This window comes from Aspergillus aculeatinus, assembly GCF_003184765.1.
Source record: "Aspergillus aculeatinus CBS 121060 unplaced genomic scaffold BO66scaffold_7, whole genome shotgun sequence".
NCBI lineage: Eukaryota > Fungi > Ascomycota > Eurotiomycetes > Eurotiales > Aspergillaceae > Aspergillus > Aspergillus aculeatinus.
The window spans coordinates 272,796-298,749 of NW_020291476.1; the positions used below are offsets into that span (position 1 = coordinate 272,796).

The following is a 25,954-nucleotide window of genomic DNA, read 5'->3' on the forward strand; positions in this document are numbered from 1 at the left end:
CCACACAATGTTGCTAGCTTGATTCATAGTCCCCTCCTATTGGGATTCGTCGAAGGCGTGGTCAACAGAATAGCACTATTAAAGCATCATCATATGCATGGTTGGTAATCTGCAGCAAGTAACTAAAAGCCCGTGCCCGTGGCATTGTGGAGAGTGGCATTAGTGAAAACGGTGCGGCAGATGGTGCGTGGCCGTAAAAGGCCGCTCCGCACCCGCTCGGCCAAGTCGGCGTAAGTTAAGTTAGTAGTTGGAAGTAACTTAATAATGGCATAAGAATAGCCCAGTCCATCATCCACCCATTTCCCCTCCATCGCTTCCAAACGCTTCGCTGCATATCCGGGCCTTTTTCTTACATTCTGCGGCATGGGGGCGTCTGTGTCATGCTTATCCCCCCCCTCACAATAAATTTAATCTTGTCATATCGATCATTGCTTCCTCCGGACTCGACGTGCACTCGGGCGAGCTATGTTTCAGTCATTTACGGGGAACTCCCGCCGTCCACGGCAGGTCAACCTTGGAGGCCGCAACACGAACCCTTTCGCCGCATATCCCTCCGGCAGACAGAATCCTCACGGCGCAGGGCCTCAGAATACGCTTGCAATCGCCCAACAGGAACGGGCACTCAGACAACAGGAGAGAGAGCGATTAGGGGCGAGCCGGACCATACAACGGACATGGAGGGGTTATCGGAGCAGGAAGATAACGCGCAGTGCGTGGCGGACCGAGTGGGATGCCACGGAGACGCAGGCGACTGAGGGGCTTTTCTCCTTCGAAAGCCTTCTCAAACAGCAAGATGCGTTTCTCCAACGGCCTCACCGCTATGGAACGGCCGCGGCTTGTTTGTCGCAGCTGCGCTTGCTGGTGCAGTTCTTGGAACCGTGGAACAGTGAGGACGTTCTCCGGCTGGCGTACTTCTCGGGCGTCTTCCAGAAGACCTTGAACGAAGTCCCGACGATAGCGACCGAAGGAGAATGGACGACGCCGTTGAATCGACTGGCACGATTGACCCTTCGTGTGCTACGTACCGCGACCACCCCGACGCTGCCGGCGTTCGCGGTCGGTCCCCTTCTCCAGCTGCTTATCTTTCTTACGGGTCTCATACCGAAGCAAATAGCTCGTCTCGCCCATGACTATTACTCTGTCATGAGGATCCTGACAACAGACAGAAAGTCTCAACTCTCCGGAGACAGCCTTGTCGAGTGTGTCCTGGCTGTGCTTCGACCTATCACTTCCAAAACCCTCACAGCTTATGAGTGGTTTGCGAAGTTCTATTTGACCATTCCAAACCTTCCGCAGTATCTCGGTAGCTTGGATAGCCTGGCCAACAGTATCAACTATAAGCTTCTGACTTCCGCTCTTAATCCGCTGCAGTCGTATTTTCGTGACCGTCAGCGCGAGGATACAGATTCTTGTCTCTGGATGCTCGCTTACTTTATCTACTTCCATCGTTTTGTATTGGGAAGCCAGGCCGGGCAGCAAGCTCCGGATACTGGCTTCGTCAAGGTCGTATCTGACATGCTCAATTCCACTGCAATGCATATATCACGACGGATGGAACAGGATGACCCTAATGACATCGATGACGACTCCGAAAGAGCTCCCCTGCATCCTTTCATCAAGGATCAACTCATCAGCCTTGTCAATCAAAACAGCATTACAGGCCTTCTTTCCCAACTCCAGTCCACACAGCTTTCACAAGGTGAGCTGGCGGATTCTCAGTCGGATGCATCTCGAGAAGCAAAGATCCTCGCTACCTATGCACTGACGTTGTTGCGGGTGTTCCCTCGGCGGGGTGACGATATCCGCATGTGGCTCTATCTAGGCTCAGCTACATCAGATCAACAATCGATAGGCCAACAGGGCACCAAAATCCCAGCCATCAAGTACTTCTGGCATGCATCCAGGTCTAGCCGAATCTTTACTGCCATCAGCCAAGACTCAACCAAGGTGTTGCCTCTCTTGAAGCCCGTCGAGGACTCAATGGATTCCAGATTTCGGGGAATGTCCCAGACAGAGAGGGATGAAGAATGGACTATCATCCTTCTCTTCCTTGAGCTCTATACATTTGTACTCAAGGTGATGGACGACGAAGAGTTTTTCTCCAATGAGTCGTCTTTCACTGCTTCCTCAAATACCAGGGTGTCATGGACTAAGGAGAGTGCATTGCCATTGACAGACATCAAGGAGATGACACTCTTCCTGAAGAATCTGGGCTTCACACTGTACTGGAATTCAGCCGATTTGAATGAGCACGAAACTGTTCAGGGTACTGGTGGAATCCGAAGCTACTTCAGCTCCTCCGCGCTACAGTCTGATCCTGTGGCTAGCGTCAAAGAGATCGAGACGAAGAACAAGGAGAAAGGTCTTCCTGGCGTTACGGGCATTCCGCTTGACTACTTCAAGGGTCTCGTCACAGGTCTTCTGAGGATGATTCACGAGCGAGATTCGAGAAGGAAGTTTCTCCCCGACGGGCACTGGTTGATGACAAGCCGTTTCGACATGGAGGGGTTCATCCCCGCTGTTGTTGCGGAGGAGGAGAACCGACACCAACTTCAGGATGAGGATGACGAAGGACAGGGCGATCTCACGCCTGATGCTCTTCTTGAACCATCTTTAGGGCTCATCGGCACCGGCCGTGCTCAGCAAACCCGTCGGATTGAGGCTTTAAGGCGCCGTCAACAACAGGCTGCTCGCCGGAAGCAGCTGGAGGCAGTAGCACCGCGACTCGAAATACTAAGGAACATGCCCTTCTTCATTCCATTCGCAACAAGAGTCCAGGTATTCCGCGAGTTTATATACCGCGATCAGATCCGCCGGAGACACGGCTTTGTCGATCCAGATGCTTGGCGTATGTCCGTGGCCGAAGCCACTATGGGCCGCATGATTGACGGGCGCCCTGCTGCACAAGATGTCCTAAGTCGGCACCATGCGAATATCAGGCGCGAGAGTGTGTTCGAGGATGCATTTGAGGAGTTTTACGAACTGGGCGAGGGTCTCAAGGAGCCGATCCAGATCACCTTTATCGACAAGTGGAACACTGCGGAAGCTGGGATTGACGGTGGTGGTGTCACCAAGGAATTCCTGACCAGTGTGACCAGCGAAGCTTTCAAATCCAGGAACGAGATGAGTTTGTTCGAAGAGAATGACCAACACCTGCTCTATCCCAACCCGACAGCGGTCGAGCAACGGAAAGAGCTACTAAGACAAGTAGGCTTCATTGAAAACAGCCCAGATTGGAACGAAAAAGTACGGGAGTTACTTAGACGATATGAATTCCTTGGCCGGATCATTGGAAAGTGCATGTATGAAGGCATCTTAGTCGATGTCAACTTCGCGCCGTTCTTCTTGCTCAAATGGGCATTGACAGGAGGGGCAGGTTCGGCTCAGCGAGAATCTGCTTATCGTGCTAATCTTAACGATCTGAAGGATCTGGACCAGGGGCTCTATCAGGGCTTGGTAAGTTTCTAAGTAGTGAACGACCTTGTGCCACAGTCACTGATTCGTATTTGATTGCAGCTTCAATTGAAGAACTACCCGGGCGACGTGGAGGATTTTTCGTTGAACTTCACTATTACCGACACTATACCTCTCCCTGGTTCTGGCAGTCGAACCATCACTCGCGATCTAAAAAGCCAGGGGTCCGACATACCCGTCACGAACCAAAATCGACTGGTATACATATCCTACATCGCTCGTTATCGCCTCCAGGTCCAACCTGCACTGCAGACCAACGCTTTCCTGCAGGGACTCGGCCAGATCATACAACCCTCTTGGCTGTCCATGTTTAATCAGACGGAGCTGCAGACTCTCGTGAGCGGCGACCGAGGGGACATTGATGTCGCAGACCTGAGACGTAACACGCTCTATGGCGGGGTATACACAATTGGAGATGACAACGAAGAGCATCCTACGATCAAGCTATTCTGGGAAGTGATGGAAAAGATGACCAATGAACAAAGACAGAACGTGCTTCGGTTTGTTACCTCCACTCCTCGGGCGCCTTTGTTGGGTTTCAGCCATCTCAACCCCCGCTTCAGCATCCGTGACTCGAGTGAGGATCAGGAGCGACTCCCTAGTACCAGCACCTGTGTCAATCTCCTCAAGCTTCCACGGTACAGCAATGCTGACGTATTGCGAGAGAAACTTCTTTATGCTGTCAACTCTGGAGCCGGCTTCGACTTGAGCTGAGTTTTGAGACTGTTTTTGTCAATAGAGCTTTTGCATGCGTGTTTGGCGTGTGCCCATTCGGACCTCTTTGTTTTTAGGTGGCATAGCTAAGGCGTCATGGTGACCCATGTTTCATTGTTCTTGTCGTTCTTTATCTTTGTTGATTGCGAATTGCTCATCCTGGTCCCATATTGCACATGAGAGAGAGAGAGAAGAAGAGTACGTATGGATGATGAGTATTTCCGGAACAGCTCTTGTCCAGTTCTAAGTTTCGGGGATCATGACAGCTAATAATCATACTGTTTAAAAGTATGGTACTCTATCATCACTGCCAGGCTGTAGTATTTCAGGTGTCCAAGTTGACACCTGAGGCATGTAGTGGGGGTGGTGGGAACAATGGATAGAACCTGAAGAAGTGGAAGTGGTGGTTGCCATTGCTCTCAATGCACAGCAGCACATTTTAATCCCGGTTGACTTTTTTGCGTTTCTTTGCCGCTGGAAGCTAAAAATTTCAGGTAACAAACGACAGGCAGAAAAACCCACCATCCCGTAAAGAGCCGTTGAGGCGGCGATGACTATCGCTCAAAACAGACTAGTCTGGGCGTCTGACCCAAAGAGATTCTGAGAAAATTCTCTTTTTGACTTTTCCAGAACAGACACTGTAAAAAAAATTAAGAGTGAGTAAGAAAAAAAAAGAGACGAAAAAAAGACGAAAAGAAAAAAAGAAAGAAAAAGAGAAAAAAGAGGTTGTTTCATTCTTCGCCGTCTTTTTCTCTCTCTCTCTCTCTCTCTCTCTCTTTTCCCTCTTTCCTTCTCTTCCTCTTCCATCCGCTTTTCTTTCTTTTCCTCCTTCCCCAAAAAAATAATAAAAGCCTTTCTTGCTGCCTCATCCCCAGCAATTTCTCTTCCCCTCTTCTTCTCTTCCTTTTCCCATATCTCTCTCTCCCTTATTTTCGATCCCCTCAATCGGAAAAAAAACCTATAAAAAAACTGGAAAACCTACAAAAAAACTAAAGTATAGCTCCCCTCTTCTTCCCCTCCTCCTCCCAATATCTTGTTCTTGTGATCTCGTGGTGTGTTCTGCTTCCCGACTGTCACTTTTCCCACACTACTTCTAAGTTGTGCGGTGTGTGTGCGTTCGTGCGTGCGTGCGTGCAGCTCAAGAAATCTTTCCACTTCCAACTCACCTCACCTTCCCTTCTTCTCTGCTGTCCACTACTTCCTGTCTACATCTTTGTGATCCTGTGTTGCTTGGCTTTTCCCATCTTATTGTCGTCTGTATCTTCATCATCTCGACTGTCGTCTATAGACCTACCTGGTATCTTATCTAGGTTGTACGTCTGTTGCTTTGATCATCAAATTCCCCCCCCCCACCACTACCGCAGAGCACTTTGCCTGGCTTTTCATCCTATCGGTAGAAAAGCAAGACACCAGCCGCCTCTCTCTGACCTTGCGCATCTTTTGTGCTTGTCATATCTGTCCATCTGATTTTGTCACCACTTCAAGTGGATGAAGCTATACCTTGTGTCTTGTGATTCTCGCTTACAGCCGAAACCCTGTGATTGCACGCTTATCCATCCACTTCCGCTGCCTGGCTCAAATTGAGCTTGAACTTCGGCTAATCTGCCTTCTCTCCCAACAGTAACACCATAAAAATGTCTTCCGACGCTGCTACCACCCCTGCCACCGACAACACTGTCAACGGCACCCCCGAGACCAGCCCTGCTGCTGCTGCCCCCAGCGAAGCCTCCGAGGTCACCGCTGTTGAGAACGCTGCTCCTGCCCCCAACAACAACCAGCCTCACTCCGCCTCCCTCTATGTCGGTGAACTCGACCCCTCCGTCACCGAGGCTATGCTCTATGAGCTCTTCTCCTCCATCGGCCAGGTTGCCTCTATCCGTGTCTGCCGTGACGCTGTTACCAGACGCTCGCTCGGATATGCCTACGTCAACTACAACAACACCGCCGACGGTGAGCGCGCCCTCGAGGACCTTAACTACACCTTGATCAAGGGCAAGCCCTGCCGTATCATGTGGTCCCAGCGTGACCCCGCCCTCCGCAAGACTGGTCAGGGCAACGTTTTCATCAAGAACCTCGACAGTGCCATTGACAACAAGGCTCTTCACGATACCTTCGCTGCTTTTGGCAACATTCTGAGCTGCAAGGTCGCTCAGGATGAGTTCGGCAACTCCAAGGGCTACGGTTTCGTTCACTACGAGACTGCCGAGGCTGCCAACAACGCCATCAAGCACGTCAACGGCATGCTGTTGAACGACAAGAAGGTCTTCGTCGGCCACCACATCTCCAAGAAGGACCGCCAGAGCAAGTTCGAGGAGATGAAGGCCAACTTCACCAACGTCTACATAAAGAACCTGGACGCCGACATCGATGACGAGGAGTTCCGCAAGCTCTTCGAGAAGTTCGGTGAGATCACCTCTGCTACCCTGAGCCGTGACCAGGAGGGCAAGAGCCGTGGTTTCGGTTTCGTCAACTTCGCCACCCACGACAGCGCGCAGGCCGCCGTTGAGGAGATGAACGAGAAGGAGATCCGCACCCAGAAGCTCTACGTCGGCCGTGCCCAGAAGAAGCACGAGCGTGAGGAGGAGCTGCGCAAGCAGTACGAGGCTGCCCGCTTGGAGAAGGCCTCCAAGTACCAGGGTGTCAACCTCTACGTCAAGAACTTGACCGATGACGTTGATGACGAGAAGCTGCGCGAGCTCTTCGGACCTTATGGCACCATCACCTCCGCCAAGGTCATGCGCGACAGTGTCAACGGTGAACGCACCCAGTCTCCCGACTCTGCTGGTAAGGAGAAGGAGGCCAACAAGGAGAACGAGGAGGCCGAGGAGGCCGCCGAGAAGGCCGAGGAGAAGGCTAGCGAGTCCTCCGATGAGAAGGACAAGGAGTCCAAGAAGTCCGACAAGAAGGGTCTTGGCAAGAGCAAGGGCTTCGGTTTCGTCTGCTTCAGCAGCCCCGACGAGGCTTCCAAGGCTGTCACTGAGATGAACCAGCGCATGATCAACGGCAAGCCCCTCTATGTCGCTCTTGCTCAGCGCAAGGATGTCCGCAGAAGCCAGCTTGAGGCCAGCATCCAGGCTCGCAACACCATCAGACAGCAGCAGGCCGCCGCCGCCGCTGGCATGCCCCAGCCTGTAAGTGTTCTCCATCCAATCCTCCCCCTCGATTTCCAAATTAACATATCCAGTACATGCAGCCCGCCGTCTTCTACGGTCCCGGTCAGCAGGGATTCATCCCCGCTGGTGGCCAGCGTGGTGGTATGCCCTTCCCCGCTCAGCCCGGCATGGTCATGGGTATCCCCGGTGGACGCCCTGGCCAGTACCCCGGTCCTTTCCCCGGTCAGCAGGGTGGTCGCGGCATGGGTCCCAACCAGCAGATGCCCCCCAACTTCGCCCAGGGCATTCCCATGGGTGCCATGCAGGGCCCTGGTGGCATTCCTAACGGCATGGGTTACCCTCAGATGGGTCAGGTTCAGTTCGGTCGCGGCGCTGGTGGCCGTGGTCAGGTTCCTGGTATGCCCATGGGTCAGGGTATGCGCGGCGGTCCCGGCTACGGTCGCGGCGGTGTTCCCCTCCAGGGACAGATCCGCCCTGGCCAGGGTGCTCGCGGACAGAACGCTGCTCAGCCTGCTGCCAACCAGGAGGGCGCTACTGGCGGTCTGAACGCCCAGACCCTTGGCGCTGCTCCTCCTGCTCAGCAGAAGCAGATGCTTGGTGAGGCTCTTTACCCCAAGATCCAGGCCCAGCAGCCCGAGCTTGCCGGCAAGATCACCGGTATGCTTCTCGAGATGGAGAACACTGAGCTTCTCAGCCTGTGAGTATACCCTTGCAACTATACCCCGCCCTTTCAATTCTGGGTCGCTTGGAACAAAGCTAACACATCTCTTACAGGCTCGAGGACGAGGAGGCTCTCCGCGCCAAGGTCGACGAGGCCCTCAGCGTTTATGATGAGTACATGAAGAACAAGGGTGGTGAGCCCGAGGCTCCCGCCGAGGCTGAGAAGCCCAAGGAGGAGGCCAAGGAGACTGCGACCGAAGAGAACAAGTCGTAAATTATCGTCTCAATGCCTACCTACTTTTGATGACCTCGATTACTCCTTCCTACTCAATTAACGATTTATCTCCCATTTTCTTAACCTCTTTATTACCCTACCTCTTCACCTCTCTTCCTCCTATTTCTTCTACCTTTTTTTTTCCTTTTTCCGTCCTGGTCTGATATCCCTGGGTTACTAAAAGTTTCTTTGTGCGTGGTGTCGTCGGGCCTTGTTCAGTGAGCAACATGTTATTGGATCCTTCTCATACCATTCAATTTTTCTTTTCTTTCCCACTCTTCAAGGGACCGAGCATCCTTTGTGGTCGACTTCTTCTTTTTCACGATTCAACTGATGGAAACGGTGTTGCGCGCAAACAGGTTGATTCCATGATGCCAGCGGGGAAAAAGCTTCGAACTGTTACAAGACTGGGATCGGAGATAAAAGTTGCTTCGGATATGCCATGGTTGTAATCGTCTTTTTCATTTTCATTTCATGAACCAGACAGGGGACGGAGGTTGCGATAGTGCTTGTATCTCTTCCTATCCCGTCAGAACTTCAACCTACCTCGTATCCGATGGTATGACACGAGTGTAATATAGACTTATGACTTCCTCACGGGACTTTACGATCTCTGGTTTCTGATTCTCCAGTAACATATCCCAGCCAAGCTTTTGTAGTTGATTATCATGAAATCTCACTAGCTGCCCACGTGGCGGCAGCTAGCAATGTGTACAGTATATTTACTATACAGGGCATGCATGCCATCCCTAAATCTAGAAGGTAGGGAACTGCTGTCCAAACATATCCGCCAGATCGTCAAAGTTACTCCTCTGCAACAGATCCATCATGTCCGCACTCACGCCGTCCATGGCCGCGAACCCCGACATTGTTGAACCCGGGTGATCATCGTCGCCCCACGTGAATCGATCGTGATTGTCGCCCCCCACGAGTCCAGCGTCCAGCGAGAATTCCGCCTGAACATTGCTGTTGCGCGTGGTCGTGGGATGTCGATGTCGGGCATCTCCCTCGTCATTATCAATATGGATGTTATTCGTGGTGTTGGTTGGATTGATGGTGGCCGTGATAGGATCGTGAGCAGATAGGTGGTTGTTTGATGGTGGATTGGTGCTTGCTGCTGCTGCTGCACCAGAAGGAGGAGGAGGAGGAGGTCTGCGATGGCGACCACTGGGTGCTGGATGGTCTGATGTTTGCTGCAAGTCGTCATTCAAGTTGCGTTTGCGCGTGAGGGGTGGTGTGTCGGTTGAGGGTCGTCGTGCGGTGGAATCTGTGGTATTCTGGTGGTGGTGGTGGATGTAGCGGGAGAGAAGGGAGAGGGATTTGTGGCATTGTTTGGCGGTTTCCCATTGGTGGGCCATGGTTTCTAGGATGGTGAGGCATTTGGAGATTTCTCTGTTTGGTTGGATTTAGTCATGAGGGTGGAGATGCGGAGAGAAAGGGGGGGTGGGGGAGGGTTTGGTTGGAGGTTGGGAGGATTGCAAGGAGAGGAACTGCTCTTGCTATGCTATGTAGACGGTGGATTGGAGGGGTTAAGATGAGACACATACTGGGATCCTTTGGACAACACGTATTGGCGGAGTTGACATGCAAATGCGAGCACGAGACCGGACATCCATGCCGCCGATAGGAACCCGGGCCAGAAAAACGCCTGTCCGCTTTCTTGCTGGGTGGTCAAGGCTGCGAGGATCTCGCGGGCGGCGCCGATGCAGGTTTGGAGGCCGGAGCAGAATTCCGGGCTGGACGGATTGAGGGAGAGGGAGGGACGGTTGATGAGGAGGATGAGGTGTTGGTAGAGGACGGTGAAGAAGGGGGCGAAGTTGAACGGGGCGTTGGGGTTTGTCGTGACTGTTGCTGCTGGGTTGGGGTCCTCGGGGGAGGCTGTTGGTGGTATTGCGGCAGGTTGATGGGCCCCTCCTTGCTGGAGAGACTCGATCGATAGACTATTCCACCACTTGTGGACGTCGGTGACGAGGAAGAGCACCGAGCTGTGAGGGACGGAGCGGACAAGGATGGACTTGTGGAACAGCTCGATCGCTCGCCCTGTTAGTTTCCCGGACTCGACGTAACTTGCGAACACGAGCTCACGCCGGTGCTGTTCGTTGTCTTCGGCGGGATGTCTCGGTGTTGCGGACAGTGGCTGTTGGCCATACGCTGACCTCTCGAGCCTGCGCAATCGGTCTTCTGTAGAGATGGGCGAGGATCCTGCAGTGCTGGGGGTAACGGCACGTCTGATGGCATTGATCCTCTCATAAGAACCTGGGATGTGGATCTCGGAAGCCAAAGGCGGGCAAACGTCAATATCGGAGTCTTGGATTCCAAGAGGCAGACCAAGCGTTTGGCTCAAGTATCGATCGATGGCGTATGCAGACCAGAAAATCCGCTTGCGTAGCTGCCGATCATGAGAGGTAAGTTCCTTGTAGCGATATGGACAACGATGTAGGCCCGCATGCAGTATAGATCGAAGCATACAGCCACCGACGGTGGAGGCTGTCCGAAGTGACATCTTAGCTACGAGATATAGTTGCGAGGCGAGCAGCGCCTGCACAGAGAGGATATCATGCCTGCAGGATAGAGTCCCAAGTAAAGCGTGCATGTTGTTAGATGACTCGATGCGCGATTCACGAGGGAAATCGATCTCTGGACAAAGTACACTGGCTAGATTGAAGACACATTGGAAGATGGTCGTCCAGCAAGCACTTCGATGCTCCTCCAAAGGCAAAGCCTCGGTGGCCGACTGATGTCGTTCGGAGCATAACGCTTCCATGGCGTTCAAGAACGACGGACCGTGCAAGAACGGAAACAGTGGATGCCAGACTTTGAAGTACATCATCATCAGCTCCCGGGCTATTTCCAGCGGTGGGAACTTCCCCAGGATTGCTGCCACCGTGGGGTCATATCGCCATTGTCGCGAGGCATGGCCATGCCCTTGAACGGTTGGAGATGTTGCGGCAGGCAATGACGTTGATCTTCGGGCAGATGGTAAGCCCCCACTGCCTACTAGAGTATCTTCCGGAGGAGGGAACCCCTGGCTAGAAGACGAAGCATCCAATGGGCCCAGACTGTGGGAAAAAGCCCGTCGGACTGTCTTGATGAAGTAAACGCCGCTGGAGCTGCCGACAAACTCACTTTCTTCCAGCGAGTGTGCAGTCAAGGACCCGATTTCCGTCGGGCCAGACGCGGGTACTGGGAACTGCATCTTGACAGGAGCATGATGCCCGTCCTAATGGTGAGTTAAATCCGGATTCGAAGGATATCAGGACTCTGAGAATTGAAATTGATGCGACTGTCGGTCCATCACGCTGACTCGGAGATCGGCCGGAGCGGAAAAGCCGACCTGCTTAGTCAGATCCCGCCTTGACGCCTACCACGCGGAGTATACAACTTACTATACAACAAAAGATCTTAGACAATAGTGATGTATACCGTATTTTGTATTTGGCTCTAAGAAGCTACTAGATCTGAAGCTAATCCGTCTTCAAGTGTTCAATCTCCCTCTTTACTGCATCGACCACGTCTTGAGTGGTGGCCGTGCCTCCAAGATCAGCAGTCAAGACACCAGCTCTGCACACCTTCTCAACGCATTCTATCAACTTCTTCGCCGCTTCCTTTTCGCCCAGCCATTGCAGCATCTCGGCAGCAGACCAGAAAGTAGCCACCGGATTGGCGATGCCCTTGCCCATGATATCGAAGGCACTGCCATGTACCGGCTCAAAGATGGAAGGATTCTTCCGAGTAGGGTCGAGGTTTGCCGAGGGAGCCACACCAATTGACCCTGCTAAGCCAGCAGCGAGGTCAGACAGAATGTCCATGTGCAAATTGGTGCCCACGATAGTGTCCAGTGACTCCGGCTTGTTCACCATACGGATAGTCATGGCATCCACCAACATCTTGTCCCAAGTCACGTCGGGGAAATCTTTGGACACTTCCTCTGCGATCTTGTCCCAGAGGACCATGCCATATCGCATGGCGTTGCTCTTGGTCACCACCGTGAGATGACGGCGTGGCCTCGAGCGTGCAGTCTTGAAGGCAAAACGCATGATCCTCTCGATGCCGACTCGAGTGAAGATCGCCACCTCTGTCGCAGTTTCCCATGGCTGATCGATATGACTGATTCCGCCTTGCCCACAGTATTCACCTTCTGAGTTCTCTCGCACAAGCATCCAATCGATTCCCTCGGCTGCAGTGTTCAGAGGGGACTTGGTACCCGGAAACGTGCGTACGGGACGTACGTTGGCATAGAGTTGTAAGGGTCCGCGGATGGCTAAGAGGAGGCCCCAAAGGGAGACATGATCAGGGACATCTAGGGGACTTCTGTTAGCTCTACTGCACAAATCTGGCAGCCGTTGAGGCGCCCTCAACAGGGAACGGGTCCAATTACCTGGATGTCCCACTGAGCCGAACAACCCTGCGTCAAATTTCCGCAGGATGTCTAAGGCATCTTCGGACACATATCGACCGTGTTGCTTGTAGTAGTCTGTTCCCCACGGGATGTGCTCAAATTCGATATTAAAGGTACCGAGGGCTTGCGCGAGTTTGCTGACTACTTCAATGGTCGCTTTCACCACCTCCAAGCCAATTCCGTCACCGGGAATAGATGCAATCCGGAATGAAGTCTTTTCGGCCATTTCGTTAAGGAAGAAATAGTTTGCCTGAACAGAGTCAATATTGTTTCATTAGTTGCTAGCATGCAATACACCCTCATTCTTCGTCGAGTCTTTATACTTCGTACTTTGCATATGTTCTGCCTGAAAGTTCATCCATTCTAATTCTGACGATCTATATCCACTCGGACTGCATCCGAGACTTTCTCGATAGGTCTCTCCATCTAATGAAAGCTATACCAAAATCTCGAATCGAGCCCAACATATGAAATGAAGGACCCACTGGTACAGTATTGTTGAAGTCATTCTGCGTTATCTTATCCATGCCTGCGGCAATGGTACGTATAGCCTACCGAATTCTGCTGGTCCAAATTCCATGGCCACAGCTGGAGATGTTGCTTCTCTGGAAAACAATCATCGAAAGCTATCACAGGTGTTACATTGCTTCAGATGTGATAAAGACGACATCATCTACCAGGGATACAAAATCCAGGAGGATGATCGTTGATCCATGCAGCATTGCCGGGACTTCCCAACAGGGCAGGAAAAGCAGTTGTCGGCTAACCGTTCAGCCGGCGACTTCTCCACTGCTTCCCGCACTTAGCCGAATCGGGGGCTTTGCGACCTCCTCCATGCGATAATAATATGGGGCAAGAAAGGTCGAACTTCCCCGATTCCCACAGGCGTGTGACTTTGGCCTGCAGTCCCAACTTTCCCAGGATCTCTATCTGTATTGCTGCAATAAGTTCTGCCTGAAGAAATGGCCCCTAGCAAAGCGACCAAAGTCTCTCGGATCACCGTGGCATGCAATTCCTGCCGGTTCAGGAAGCAGAAGGTAAGCTCCACCCATTATTTGCTATCAACCAAGTTAGGTTCTTATCGCAAGATGCGATGCTAACGTGAACCCCGCAATTCGCAGTGCAATGGAAATAAGTGAGCAGCTTCCACTCGCTCCCACCCGAAAGACATTGTTCGAAAGTGAAAAAAGACACCTCAGAGCTGACTATCATGGTTGTTAAGACCGATTTGCACACAATGTCATCAACACAACCGGCGTTGCGATTGGCCCGAACAACTGAAACGGTACGCCGACGCATTGTTTCCCTCAATCATTTGACATGCTTAACATTCCCTACAGAGGCCCCGCCAAAGGCTACATCGAAGCTCTCGAGCATCGGCTTCAAGAGACCGAATCTCTGCTTTTGAAATTCCTGGCACACATGTCCGACGCCCAAATATCATCCTCGATACATAGTGCTCAGTCAGATATCCACCCCGGCATGACTGCGGCTCGAAGTCCTCCGCCGTCGTATACGCCGTCCTCGCGATCGGGGAAACGAGGAACGGAGTATTGGAAACAGTTTCCTCTCAACAGCGTACAGGATGTCAGAGCGTGGCAGCAGGACTGCCTGAATCAAGAACAACGACCGGGCTCAGGACGAAACTCGGCGGACAGGGCGGTCACGAGCGTCTCCGACATCCTCAATTCCAGGGATAGTGAACCTTTGAGGGAGAATTCACACGAACCTAGCGACTACCAAGCAGCGGCTGCCTCCAGATCTGAGCTTCCACCGCTAACCCCATACCGAGCCAACGTATATGCGAGACTGGACGAAGGAAGCGAACCGGTGAAAGAACCGATCAGTAGCCTCGAGAATCACCCCGAGGCGTACCGAGAGAGGGAGGCCGAGCCACATTCGGGTCCGATGTTCCCCGCCATACAGCTCCCTCGTATCAGTTGTTCTCAGTCGGACCACTTGCGAGGGCATGGGCTGAGCACACCACAAGCACCGAGTTTATGGAGGGGCGCACCTTCTGTGAGTTTTCAGCAGCAATATCTTTGGTAGTGACGGGCAGGAGCATATTACACACATATATATACCTAAATGGAAATATTTTCAGATTGTTGTATGTTGGCCATGGGATCGAAGGACTGATGCTGTTAACGGCGCAATGTGATTCTTGAAAGCGTTCTCGCATGTGAATTGATACTCTCAGTCACCATGATATAGCTATTCTTCTTTGATAAGTAAGTAACAACAAAACTGACAGTAGTTATACTCTCTTAGTTCAGTCTGACAAAGCCATTGGCGGGTGGCAGTAGAAGACAAGATACCCGTAGACCTCAGAAGTACTCGTAGTAGGCCAACCGCTCGGGCCCCACGAGGAACCCCACATGCGGGGATGGCAGATGACATGATCAAGTGATGCAAGGATTCTGGACCAGTAGCGATACTTTCCAATCTCAAGGCTCGACTAATATCTGTTGATTCGACCGCTAACTGAATACATCTAAGTCAGTAACTAATACTAGTTTGGTGTGGCTGACTCAAGAGAAGGGAGGGCATCGTATACCCGCTTCAAATAGTCGCATAGCGTTTCTTCACAAGACCCAGCCAGGAAATATCATCCCCTGCAAAGAACTTCATTACGCCGAGACTTTTGCGTCACATTCGACTTCACCAGAGTACCTCCGCTATCAAGGGCTGACGAGTATCCTCGAACCACCAATGCGTCCTTACATCGCCATGACGCCATGCCCTCTAAAACACAACAACCATGCAACCTTGAACAAAAAGCCTTCCATTGCCATCTGGCATGATACAATATTCTTATCCTTTCGACCCAGTTATCTATGAGTGTTCCATAGATAGCTCCATCAACTCAGAAGTACGGGGAATAACTCGCCATCGAGTGGAGCAAGGCACAGATACTGTACTATGAAAGTAGCATGATCTCATCCCCTATTCCTCCCCGGGGCCGGGGGTGGGGGGAAGGCAGCATATAAGCCCCCATTCCAGTACTGTACAATACCCCCAAAGAAACGATCTCCCACTCCAAAGAAAAATCCACTATCTCAAAATCTTAGTCTCATATCTCCTTAGTTCATTACCGAGCACCCACACAGATATTCAAAACTCAAAAGAGCACTCAGCTATTTGAAGAAGGGAAAGAAACATGCCCCCTAAACCAATCAACTCGCCCCCGCTGCACCCCAAGAAGGTCGACGGGTTCGTGCGCCACGACGACGCCCCGCTCGATGACTACGAGAAGGAGGCGTGGAAGTCGCAGGAGGAACACGAGAAAGAGAGTGAGGGGCTGGCGTTCGACGCACCGAGACGCCTTACGGCGAAACATATCACTCATCAGCCGGTGATGGATCCGGAGCTGCGTTTTTATGCGGGTTGTTACGGGGTGACGAGGCATTGAACCCTTTTCTTTTGTGTGCTTGAAGGGGCTGGCTGGCTCTAGGGTGATGTGGTGTTTGGGGGGTGAAGTAGCTTTGCGTTCTGTTACATGTTGGGGATGGATTTGTCTTTTTTTTTTGCTGTTGTTGCTGTGATGAAGTATTGTCTAAGACATGATAGATGTGGGATTGTATGTGTAGAGTTGAGTGGGTGGAATGGTGGATAGTTCTAAATTTGTTTGTCTAATTCCGATGGTAATTCAATAGGTCATTCTCACATTATATACACAAATATCTATCAAGAAGTACTAGGTCCTCTAAAAGTTTTTACAGCATGGGCTTGAGGTCCTCGGCGACCTTGAAAGGAGCAGCAGTCTTGCTGCGGATCTCCTCGACGCTCACGCCCTCGGCGTGCTCGACCAGGGTCAGACCCTCGGTGGGGCTGACCTCGAAGACGGCCAGATCGGTGATGATCTTCCACACGCAGCGGGGGCCGGTGAGGGGGAAAGTGCACTCGGACAAGATCTTGGGGTTACCCTTCTTGTCGGTGTGTTCCTGTTTTTCGAGTCGAATTAGTGAACTGCATTGAAGATTGAAGGGGGTTTGGGCGGGGAGTGCTTACCATAGTAACAACAACCTTGGTCTTCTCGGGGTTGGCGACCAAGTCCATGGCACCACCGACACCCTTGACCTTACCGGGAAGCATGAAGTTGGCCAAATCTGGAGAAACCGAATCAGCAATTGCGATCGACGTAGACACCGGTACCGGGATACTCACCTCCGTACTGGCTGACCTGCAGAGCACCGAGCATAGTCAAGTCAATGCGACCAGCGCGAATCATGCCGAAACTCTCGTGGGAACCGAAGAGGGAAGCACCGTTGTCCAAAGTGACAGTCTCCTTGCCGGGGTTGATCAAGTCGGGGTCCTCCTGGCCGGGCTGGGGGTAGCCACCCAGACCCAGGATACCGTTCTCGGCCTGGAGGACGACCTCCACACCCTCGGGGAGGTAGGCGGGAGCAATCAGGGGCATTCCGATACCGAGGTTGACGTACATGCCATCGCGGAACTCCTTGGCGGCACGCTTGACGATGCGCTCGCGGCGGGCGGTGGCGGCGCTGTCACCGGCCTGGAGCAACTCGCTGGGGTCCTTGGCGAAGGTGAGCTTCTCGATTTGCTTCTCGCCGGTGCTCTTGATGACCTTGTTGACGTAGATGCTCTGGATGTGGATGTTCTCGGGAGCGATCTCGCCAACCTCGACGATCTCATCGGCCTCGACGATGGTGTACTTGGCGTTCTTGGCCATGGCCTCGTTGAAGTTGTTCATAGCCTTGCGGAACTGGCAGTTACCCAGCTTGTCGGCCTTGTGGACCTTGACCAGGGCGTAGTCGCCGAAAATCGATTCTTCCAGGAGGTATTGCTTGCCGTTGAATTCGCGGGTTTCCTTGGGCTTGGACGTGAGGGCCACGGTACCATCCTTGTTGTAGCGGACGGGGAGTTCACCAGTTTGTACTATGTCTCTGGTTAGCTGAAGTCACTTCGGGCTGGTTGGCAGTCATGCGCAAACATACCGATAGTTCCATAAGCAGCGGGGGTATAGAAAGCAGGGACACCAGAAGCGCCAGCAGCGCACTTCTCAGCGATAGTGCCCTGGGGAGTCAATTCCAATTCGAGATCACCGTTCAAGTACATCTTCTCGAAGACCTTGTTTTCACCGATGAAAGACGCAATCATCTTGGTGATCTGCTTGGACTCAAGCAGTTGACCTGCTCACAGTCAGAATGAAGTCCTCCGCTATGTCTCCGGTGCAATTGGACCTACCAAGACCACGACCAGGCATGCCAGCATTGTTAGAGACGACAGTCAAATCCTTGATATCCGGGCGATCGCGCACAGCATCGATCAATGTGTTGGGGACACCCGAGAAACCGAAACCTCCGACCAGAACCGTGGAGGCCCCCTTCATTTCCTTGATGGCTTCCTGAGCCGACGGACAGATCTTGTTAATAGCTCTTTGCGAGGTAGACGCGGAGAAGTTCCGCCGCCATACGGGGCGGAACACGGCGGGGACCGCAGGGAAAGGCCGCGACATGATTGTCGATCAGCCTGGCCAAATGTGAATTGAGTACAAAACTGGGGAAGGAAGAAAAGAAAGAGAGTAAAAAAAAAGAAGGGGAGGAATTGGGGGTGTAGAAGTACTAGTCGAAGAATCCCCGGGTCTTGTCCTTTGGGTAACCATTAGCTGCATAGCTCGTCTCCGTTTCGGCTAGTGACCACCGCCACGCAGCCGACAAAAGCGATTATCCGCCGAAACTCCAACTTCGCTTTGCCGCCTTCCGAAGCCGACCCCACTGCGCCCGTGACTGCTGGCTTGTATTGTTTTGTACGTCTTGCCCGCCCATGGGGGAGAAACGTTCAACCCTGCGGGGGTGGACGGGGGATCGCGCACAGGGCTCACGCGACTCCGATCGGGCTCGAATAAGGTATTCGCCATTCCGATGAAGAGTCACCGAGGCTAGAACATTTTCAAGATCATTCGGAGTCACTCGCGGTGAGATTCATGGTTTTCTCAGGATTTGTAAACCAGAAGTCCCTAGGCATGCTCACTGAACGAACCCCGTTATGAATACCGCGTATTTTACGATTCCGAAAGCGGGAAGGGCATCGGCAAGCCTCTGGAGGCGATGGCAGTTGGCCAACTGCGAGATCGGGTGAAATCGCACCTGCTCACGGGATCTCAAGGAATTCATTGCCGATGGAATCCGACGAACAGACAGACTGTGGGGTGGATCTGCCGAATCCTGGGGTATTCCTGCCCATTGAGTCTCATCTTACCGTCTCAGCAATAAAGACCAGGGACTTATGACTGGCGATACCTGAAAGACAAATCTTCAGTAGCGCTGCTCTACAATCGTGCCGTGATTGCGGCAATATCTTATCAAGATGGTAATGGAACTGCCGAGGTGCATTAGCATCATTTTTCCTCTCCTTCCATTGGTCGAGGCCAAAGTAGATTTCAATCCTCGGTCTCGGTTTGCCTAACCTAGTGTCTTCCCGTCTAAAGTTCCCCACATCTCAGTAGTCTGTGCCTGAGGATGAGCATAATCTGTTTTTCAGCACGAATTGGCTCAGCAATTGAAGCTCTCAACTGGTCTCAACTCCCAAGCAGCATTCCTTTTCTTCTACCAAGATCCTTACCTAGTATGAGCGAGCGGAAGTTGTTCTGTGGTTGTCAATACCCACGGAAACTATACCGCCAGTGTCATCTTGCGAGCCATTATGACGTGAAAACGATGAAGACCATACATGGCTCGGAATTGATGAGATTCACATGCCATCATCTCACATATATCAACTGAACTACCTATCAAGGTGCCAGCTTACGCATAGTCCGGCAAGACAATCACCCAACTCGTTTCGACTCTTAGGTCACAAGCGAGGCTCACCCACCAGAAGACTCAAGTCCACAGCCCACTTATCGCGGACAAACACACTCGCGCACCCGACAGAATGCCCTTCTACGTCCACATTTCAAACCGTCACAATGGCAATTACCCCGGCGAATGGCATCGCTGGCTGTTGACGGCCGCCACCCGGGACGATGCGAAGAGGTTCTACTGGGGCTGCACAAGTACACCAAGACAGACAATGCAAGCATCAAATCTGTCCAGGCCGAGACCATGGAATGGTGGAACTACGACGCCAGTGACGGCTTCAGTCTCCAGAAACTCTATAAATGGATCCAGCAGAAGCAGACGGACCAGTACAAGAACATCCAAGAACTTACCGACACCCGCGAGAGGACCCTTCTCACCATACTGCCGGATACCAACTTTGGAGACAGATTCTGGCTGGTTCTGCCCGGATTTCAGGATACGTTGATTGAGGATCTGTGGGAGGATTGAGCTCGTCTTTGAGGGACCAACCACAATGTGGTCAGGATGGCAATTGAGTGGGCTAGCTGCAAGTCTGATCTTGAGCATCTCTTATCGTGACCCTAATCTATGTCGTGCTCTTGGGTCGATATAATGGTATTTCATTGAGCTCAGGCTGTTTCAGTTTCAGGAATAATCAAAATATCCAGTTGCAAAGGAAGTCTATCGGATATAAGTTGTATTAGTTTATCGCTGAGGCTCTTTATCTACAAGTCTGTTTGTACAAGATCTTTAGGCGCAGATTACTACTAGAAATAGGTCGGTTGAACTTATAACCGATACACCTTCAAGTGCATGCTGTCTAGCGGGCCCCACACAATGACGACAAGTCGCTGGGTCACTAGGGTAAGTTGATGTTCTTTCTCCGCATCCCCGCAATGGGATGATGTCCCAGGGACACTCACGAGTCGGGACACATTCCAATCGTCAGCAACTAAGCGTCAAAACTCTAGACTATCCTGGCTGTTCACCAATACACGTTTGCTAGTAATCTCTGCCTATTTCGCCAAAGTAGCAGCAACAATGTTAGCATCACGCTCACTTGCTCAGATAGCTCGTCTGCTTCTACCGCGAGTCCAGCAGGTCACATCTCGCAGAACAATCGGCTCTGTCAGTGCAATCGACTCGGGCATCTTTCGCACCTTATTCGGAACAGAGGAGATCCGGAAAGTGTTCGACGACGAGGCATATATCCAGCGATGTATCGACGCCGAGGCCGCGCTCGCCAGAGCCCAATCACGATGCGACGTGATACCCCCACGGATCGGAGACCTCGTGACGCAGAAGATACGTCAATCGCAATTGGACATGGACCGTCTGCGACAGGAAACCGAGATTGTGGGATACCCGATTCTGCCGCTTGTTCGTCAATTGTCGACGATATGTGGCGAGGAGGCTGGCAAGTACGTTCACTGGGGGGCCACGACGCAGGATATCATGGATCTTGCCAGTGTCCTGCAGATGAAAGAGGGTCTGAATATTGTCGAGCGACTTCTCAAGGAAGTCATCTGTACTCTACGCGGCCTGTCCGTAAAATACCGTGACACGCCCATGGCAGGCCGCACCCATCTGCAGCACGCCCTGCCCGTCACCTTCGGCTACAAGTGCGCAGTCTGGCTGTCTGGTTTCCAGCGCCATGCTGAGCGCTTAGAGCAGCTGAAGCGTCGATGCTTACTGGCTCAGTTTGGCGGAGCAGCAGGGTCTTTGGCGTCGCTGGGCTCCGGGGACGACGGGCTCCGCGTACGCAGAGCCCTGGCGGAAGAGCTGGGACTGGAGAACCCGTCTATCACTTGGCATGTCGCGCGAGACGGCGTGGCGGAGATTGTGAACTTCCTGGCGCTGGTGGGAGGGTCGATGGGCAAGGTGGCCCTGGATATTATCATGATGTCGTCGAATGAGCTGGGGGAGGTGTCCGAGCCGTTTGTGCCCCATCGTGGCGCCTCCTCCACTATGCCACAGAAACGCAATCCCATCTCGAGTGAGGTGATCCTTGCTGCATCCAAGATCTTGCGGTCGAACGCAGGCCTGGTTCTCGATGGCATGGTGGCAGACTTCGAGCGCGCATCAGGTCCCTGGCATTTGGAGTGGGTAGCAGTGCCGGAAAGCTTTGTGATCACCGTCGGGGCGCTGTCGCAGACGCAATTCGCGCTGTCCGGCTTATGTGTGCACAGCAAGCAGATGATGGCCAATCTGCACTCGACCAAAGGGATGATCGTGGCGGAGGCAGTGATGATGGGTCTGGCACCGCATGTGGGTCGCCAGAAAGCACACGATATTGTCTACGAGGCATGTCGGGAAAGCATCGAGTCGCAGCAGACATTGTTGCAATGCTTGACGCAGAAGCCGGAGGTGACCTCGAAGCTGACAGAGGAACGCGTGAGCCAGCTCTGTGACCCGGTAAACTACCTCGGTGCATCGATGCGGATGGTGAATGATGTATTGGCTGTCGATTGAGATATGCTGTTTCCTGAATGTATATGGAGGGGACTGGAAGGAGTGCTTTCCTTGGCGGTGTTGATAAGAAGTGAGGGATTTCCGGGAGCGTCCACCATCCTGGCACCATCCACCATCCACCATCCACCATCCACCATCCACCCTCTCCCACATGGCCCCACGCTAAGGTAGTCCCTCTGCACGGACGCAGACCATGACAGGCATGACAACTGGTAAGCATAAGTAAAGGGGCTACCCCGCATGATTTCATACTACTCCGTAGATAATGTACATAGAATCATCATGGATTGCTTTCTTCCCTTCCTCCCTCGACCTCAAGTATTACGCTCGTTGAGCTGGTGATGATTGTTCTACCATCATCAACTTCAAGGCTCGAAGACTGCTACCTAGCACCAAACCAAACCATGGCCTTTTGAACTACATGCGTATCGCATACTGCCCAATGAACATGCATTAATCGACTCACTGTTTTGAGGTCACTTACTTGGAACATAAGAAGGTAAATTAGCGGACGGTGGCGCATGCACTAAACCCCATGGGGAGGCCACTCTTTGCAGCCCAGCTGAGCCCGGCTCTCTGGGAGCTTAATTTAATCCAAAATCGCAATTTGATGAATTCAAGTCATGACGATGGCATTTCCCTTGTTACCCCATCCCATAGGATCGCGATTTCTAACTAAGGTACTCAATATTCATTGCATACCTACAGTTCACTCACTCCGGAACTCGTTTCGCCCCACTGTTTTTAGGATCGGCGAGAAACTCAGCTGGAAACCACGCTTGACCAGATCGGAGATAACCTGTCCCATTTCCCGACGGCTTGATCTTCGAAGCTCTTCAGAGTTCAGACAATCTTCCTCTTCCCCTCACACTTTGGTTGCAAGAATCTTTCCCTCCTTGGATTTCGACCTATACTCCTTCCGCATGGTGCAACCTCAATGCATTCTTCTGTGTGACTGTCTCTTTGACATACCCACCTCAGTGGCTCCCCGACGAGCAGAATCATGGTCATGAAGCAGTGCACTATCTGCGATCGGCAATTCAAGAAAACAGAGCATTTCAAGCGCCATGAACGGTCGCGTAGGGCAATCTCCCCGTGGGGTTAGTTCACACTGATGCTCATATGTACTAGACACGAAAGAGAAGCCCTACCAGTGCAGTGTTTGTTTGAAGCGGTTCTCACGGAGGTGAGTCTGGTGCCCCAAATTGTTGCGCGCGGTCTGGTCACTGACCCCCCGGGGCTCTCTTGCAGTGACGTCCTGAGTCGCCATGCCAAAGGCCACAAGAACCCCCGCAAGGAGGAGACAAGCGAACCAAAGAGTCTTCAGGCTGCCTCGCCGGCCACTATACCGCATAATGATCCAACACCGGTTATCTCGCATGCGAGCCAGCAGGGCATGCAGGGAATGAGCCCCAACGATCTCCAACAGATGCAGAATCTCCCGTCGCACCGAGGCACGTCGCTGTCCGCAACGCCGGGGATCCCATCATCGTCTTTGGACTTCTTGGCCAATATATCCACCCACCAACCTCGCACGGAACCAGAGGTCAATCAAATGATGCCTGACGAGCAACAACATCAATACTTCGGATGGAACCACATCTCCGGCCCGGACCAGCAATACTTCAGAGGAACCATACTCGATCCAATGCAGAATGACTTGCTGCAGTTCTGGCTGGAGCCCCGTGGAGACTCGATTTCGCACAATGGTTCCCTGGACATGATGGGAGAGCCAATTGGCAGCCTGCCAGGTGGAGATTCCGTGTCAACACCTCAGCAGCACCAACAGCAATTCTCAACCGATGGTGAGACCTCAAAATCGGGGAACCTGATCCCGAATGAGCGATTCTCTCGCGTACAGCGCTATTGGCTCGCTCCAGCAAATAACACCGGTCGCCTGATGAACGGCCTGTGGCGAGATGTAGCCAGCAGTGACATGAACAACATATTCACCCTGTCGGCAACACCCCCGTCAGATGGCCCAGTCGGACCACAGGGATCGAGGTATGGGCTTGACGAAGCGTGTAGGCAACGCCTCTATCTTGCTTTTGGACAGACCGAACAGTCGCAGCTACATGCGCTGCCTGGGACCAACACGCTTCCTTCCTTGGCTTCGGGCTCCATTCCAAAGAACCACAACTTTCCCCCAGCCGAGGTACTTGATATGGCGCTCGATCTTTACTTCCGCGAATTCCACCCACTGGTGCCTTTCATCCATGTTCCTACCTTTTCTGCAAGCGATACGCAGCCTGCGGTACTGTATGCTATGTGTCTCATTGGAATGGTCTTACTGGGGACTAGAGGAACAATGGATTTCGTTTGCAGGAACTTCTCGGTGAGTGAGCAGGACTTCACACGCTGGGTGCTTTGCTGATCAACGAGCCCAACAGTTGATGCTTGAGCGCCTCACGGCCGATCTCGCTAAGTGTTCGGTGGGCGTGGAGAACTCGGTGTGCACCGTCTCTACCTTTGCCGCCTGCTTTCTGTTTCTCAACCTGGCTGCTATGACTGGGGTATGTCATTTCCAATAAGTATCTAGGACTTGCTGACAGTGCGCAGGAGAAGGAACATCTCGAAAAATGTCAGATGCTCTATGTCAATCTCATATCGGTAAGTACCGGAAGACATGATAAATGTTGGCAGCTCGGCGCTAATATCCTTGCAGATCGCGCAACGGCATGGTCTTTTCGCCGCCACAGAAGGACAAGTGCTTGACATGAACCTTTTCGACACCTTTACTGATGTTGAGACGAGGTGGAAAGCCTGGAGCAAGGTAGAGTCTGTGAAAAGGTCGGTACATCGCACCATTCTTTTGTGGACTTGGCTAATTGTTTAGATTAATTACCGGTCTGCTGCTATTGGACTCTTGGTATTCTTCATTTATGTCCACGAGTCCCATTGTCGTGCCCGATTCAGTCCAGTTAATACTGCCATGTGACGACGCACTTTTCCGAGCCATCACGGCCATGCGATGGATGCAGTTGATCTGTAGCGGGAAAGGCATGCTAATGCCTACGATTGTGGCACCGTCAGAAAGCGTGGGCCTTCCCGAACTGGAGAGCCCGGTCGACGACTTTTGTATGCATGCGGTGCTATCACTGGTGCAGTTGCGGCTCTCTGAAGCCTACTACCGTCTTCTCTCGAACAGACCACAATTCCCCTTCGCGCCGTGCCACACTTACAGTATGGATCCTCGTGCCAGGTGTCTCGCGCCCCTCCAGCTGCAGATCGCCGACAAGTATGGAGACTTACTTGCTCGATTGAATCCCAATGCGGCTGTGACGTGGCACAATATGTGCTTGACGCTGTCGGCAGACACCCAGATCTTTGATCTAGCGGCAGGGCGATCAGGTCCAGCTCCTGGCCGGAAAGCTTTGGCCGACATTGCCGCGTGGTCGCAGACACCGGCTGCCAGACGAGCCTGTCTACATGCGGCTCATATCTATAGGGTGTTGACGAACCGCAAGACTTCCGACCATATGATGTTCCACTCAGTCTTTTCTCTCTTCTCCGCGGCGCTAGTCCTGGGACTCTATGTTTTCATGGTGCCGAATGTCGCTGATTCGCAGGGAGGGGGCACTGCGATCGAGCTTTTCGATGACATCGACTGGCAGAAGGTGGGTACTGAGGGACTTACCAATTACATGGTCCCGCACGGCAGTCAACCTTTTTCGCTGTCCGATGAGCCGGCTGTGAACTTCATCCGCAACGGGGGGACGGTGTACCTCCGAGGGATGCCCGTTCAAGGCGGATATCAGTCCGCACGACGCGTTCTGCTGGACTATGCCGGGTTGTTGAGAGACGCTGGCAAATGGAGCGTGCGCAAGTTTTCTTATGTGCTTCACATCATGAGCGATGTGTTAATGGATGTAGAATGAAGCGTCAAGTGGCCACTGGCAAGGGTTATTGACGTTCATTCTATGCGTGCTTGGATTGACTGGCTCAGGTCACAGTCACAAGTCTAGCCTCGAAGACGCTCCGGTATGTAGTGGCATTGATCAGCCGGCTGAACAATCCCCACTGGTGTCATGAGCGCACAAATGGT

General features: G+C 52.5%; 9 protein-coding genes across 9 annotated transcripts; 7 read left to right on the forward strand and 2 right to left on the reverse strand.

Moving 5' to 3' along the window:
• The first annotated feature begins 329 nt into the window (after positions 1-329).
• BO66DRAFT_468725 (uncharacterized protein) lies at positions 330-4,444 on the forward strand. The gene is made up of 2 exons (XM_025652671.1): positions 330-3,456; positions 3,517-4,444. Exons 1-2 carry the CDS (start codon positions 466-468, stop codon positions 4,186-4,188), a joined length of 3,663 nt encoding a protein of 1,220 aa, XP_025507235.1. The 5' UTR covers positions 330-465; the 3' UTR covers positions 4,189-4,444.
• Positions 4,445-5,822: 1,378 nt separating this feature from the next.
• pab1 (polyadenylate-binding protein) lies at positions 5,823-8,235 on the forward strand (the record flags this gene model as incomplete). Its single annotated transcript, XM_025650840.1, has 3 exons — positions 5,823-7,319; positions 7,373-7,998; positions 8,076-8,235. 3 exons carry the CDS (start codon positions 5,823-5,825, stop codon positions 8,233-8,235), a joined length of 2,283 nt encoding a protein of 760 aa, XP_025507236.1.
• Positions 8,236-8,902: 667 nt separating this feature from the next.
• BO66DRAFT_418043 (transcription factor) lies at positions 8,903-12,860 on the reverse strand (the record flags this gene model as incomplete). The annotated part of the gene is made up of 4 exons (XM_025649715.1): positions 8,903-9,627; positions 9,783-11,455; positions 11,736-12,535; positions 12,614-12,860. 4 exons carry the CDS (start codon positions 12,858-12,860, stop codon positions 8,991-8,993), a joined length of 3,357 nt encoding a protein of 1,118 aa, XP_025507237.1. The 3' UTR covers positions 8,903-8,990.
• Positions 12,861-13,511: 651 nt separating this feature from the next.
• On the forward strand, positions 13,512-14,683 carry BO66DRAFT_468728 (Zn(II)2Cys6 transcription factor domain-containing protein; the record flags this gene model as incomplete). The annotated part of the gene is made up of 4 exons (XM_025652672.1): positions 13,512-13,671; positions 13,756-13,769; positions 13,857-13,919; positions 13,975-14,683. The coding sequence occupies exons 1-4, from the start codon at positions 13,597-13,599 to the stop codon at positions 14,681-14,683; spliced, it is 861 nt and encodes a 286-aa protein (XP_025507238.1). The 5' UTR covers positions 13,512-13,596.
• A 1,111-nt stretch (positions 14,684-15,794) lies between these two features.
• BO66DRAFT_435359 (uncharacterized protein) lies at positions 15,795-16,112 on the forward strand (the record flags this gene model as incomplete). Its single annotated transcript, XM_025650841.1, has 2 exons — positions 15,795-16,031; positions 16,089-16,112. 2 exons carry the CDS (start codon positions 15,795-15,797, stop codon positions 16,110-16,112), a joined length of 261 nt encoding a protein of 86 aa, XP_025507239.1.
• Positions 16,113-16,259: 147 nt separating this feature from the next.
• BO66DRAFT_389001 (3-oxoacid CoA-transferase) lies at positions 16,260-18,208 on the reverse strand. Its single transcript, XM_025646697.1, has 5 exons — positions 17,843-18,208; positions 17,593-17,787; positions 16,802-17,533; positions 16,646-16,743; positions 16,260-16,578 (listed from the first exon to the last, which is right to left on the reverse strand). Exons 1-5 carry the CDS (start codon positions 18,111-18,113, stop codon positions 16,351-16,353), a joined length of 1,524 nt encoding a protein of 507 aa, XP_025507240.1. The 5' UTR covers positions 18,114-18,208; the 3' UTR covers positions 16,260-16,350.
• A 1,376-nt stretch (positions 18,209-19,584) lies between these two features.
• Positions 19,585-19,926, forward strand: BO66DRAFT_435361 (uncharacterized protein; the record flags this gene model as incomplete). The annotated part of the gene is made up of 1 exon (XM_025650842.1): positions 19,585-19,926. The coding sequence occupies one exon, from the start codon at positions 19,585-19,587 to the stop codon at positions 19,924-19,926; it is 342 nt and encodes a 113-aa protein (XP_025507241.1).
• Positions 19,927-20,352: 426 nt separating this feature from the next.
• On the forward strand, positions 20,353-22,168 carry BO66DRAFT_389004 (class-II fumarase/aspartase family protein). The gene has a single exon (XM_025646698.1). The coding sequence runs from the start codon at positions 20,479-20,481 to the stop codon at positions 21,907-21,909; it is 1,431 nt and encodes a 476-aa protein (XP_025507242.1). The 5' UTR covers positions 20,353-20,478; the 3' UTR covers positions 21,910-22,168.
• A 438-nt stretch (positions 22,169-22,606) lies between these two features.
• BO66DRAFT_367166 (FTFMHR domain-containing protein) lies at positions 22,607-25,787 on the forward strand (the record flags this gene model as incomplete). The annotated part of the gene is made up of 7 exons (XM_025645286.1): positions 22,607-22,988; positions 23,041-23,095; positions 23,161-24,244; positions 24,300-24,422; positions 24,469-24,519; positions 24,575-24,699; positions 24,746-25,787. Exons 1-7 carry the CDS (start codon positions 22,913-22,915, stop codon positions 25,785-25,787), a joined length of 2,556 nt encoding a protein of 851 aa, XP_025507243.1. The 5' UTR covers positions 22,607-22,912.
• Between the last annotated feature and the right edge of the window lie 167 nt (positions 25,788-25,954).

What these genes read in the sequence shown, in the direction of transcription:
- BO66DRAFT_468725 (XM_025652671.1), top strand. Translation starts at nt 466, where the DNA reads ATGTTTCAGTCATTTACGGGGAACTCCCGCCGTCCACGGCAGGTCAAC. An exon ending in AGGGGCTCTATCAGGGCTTG is followed by an intron (nt 3,457 to 3,516) that starts GTAAGTTTCTAA and finishes ATTTGATTGCAG; the next exon opens with CTTCAATTGAAGAACTACCC.
- BO66DRAFT_389001 (XM_025646697.1), bottom strand. Translation starts at nt 18,113, where the DNA reads ATGTCGCGGCCTTTCCCTGCGGTCCCCGCCGTGTTCCGCCCCGTATGG. An exon ending in CGCTGCTTATGGAACTATCG is followed by an intron (nt 17,534 to 17,592) that starts GTATGTTTGCGC and finishes CCAGAGACATAG; the next exon opens with TACAAACTGGTGAACTCCCC. An exon ending in CCAAGGTTGTTGTTACTATG is followed by an intron (nt 16,579 to 16,645) that starts GTAAGCACTCCC and finishes CTCGAAAAACAG; the next exon opens with GAACACACCGACAAGAAGGG.
- BO66DRAFT_389004 (XM_025646698.1), top strand. Translation starts at nt 20,479, where the DNA reads ATGTTAGCATCACGCTCACTTGCTCAGATAGCTCGTCTGCTTCTACCG.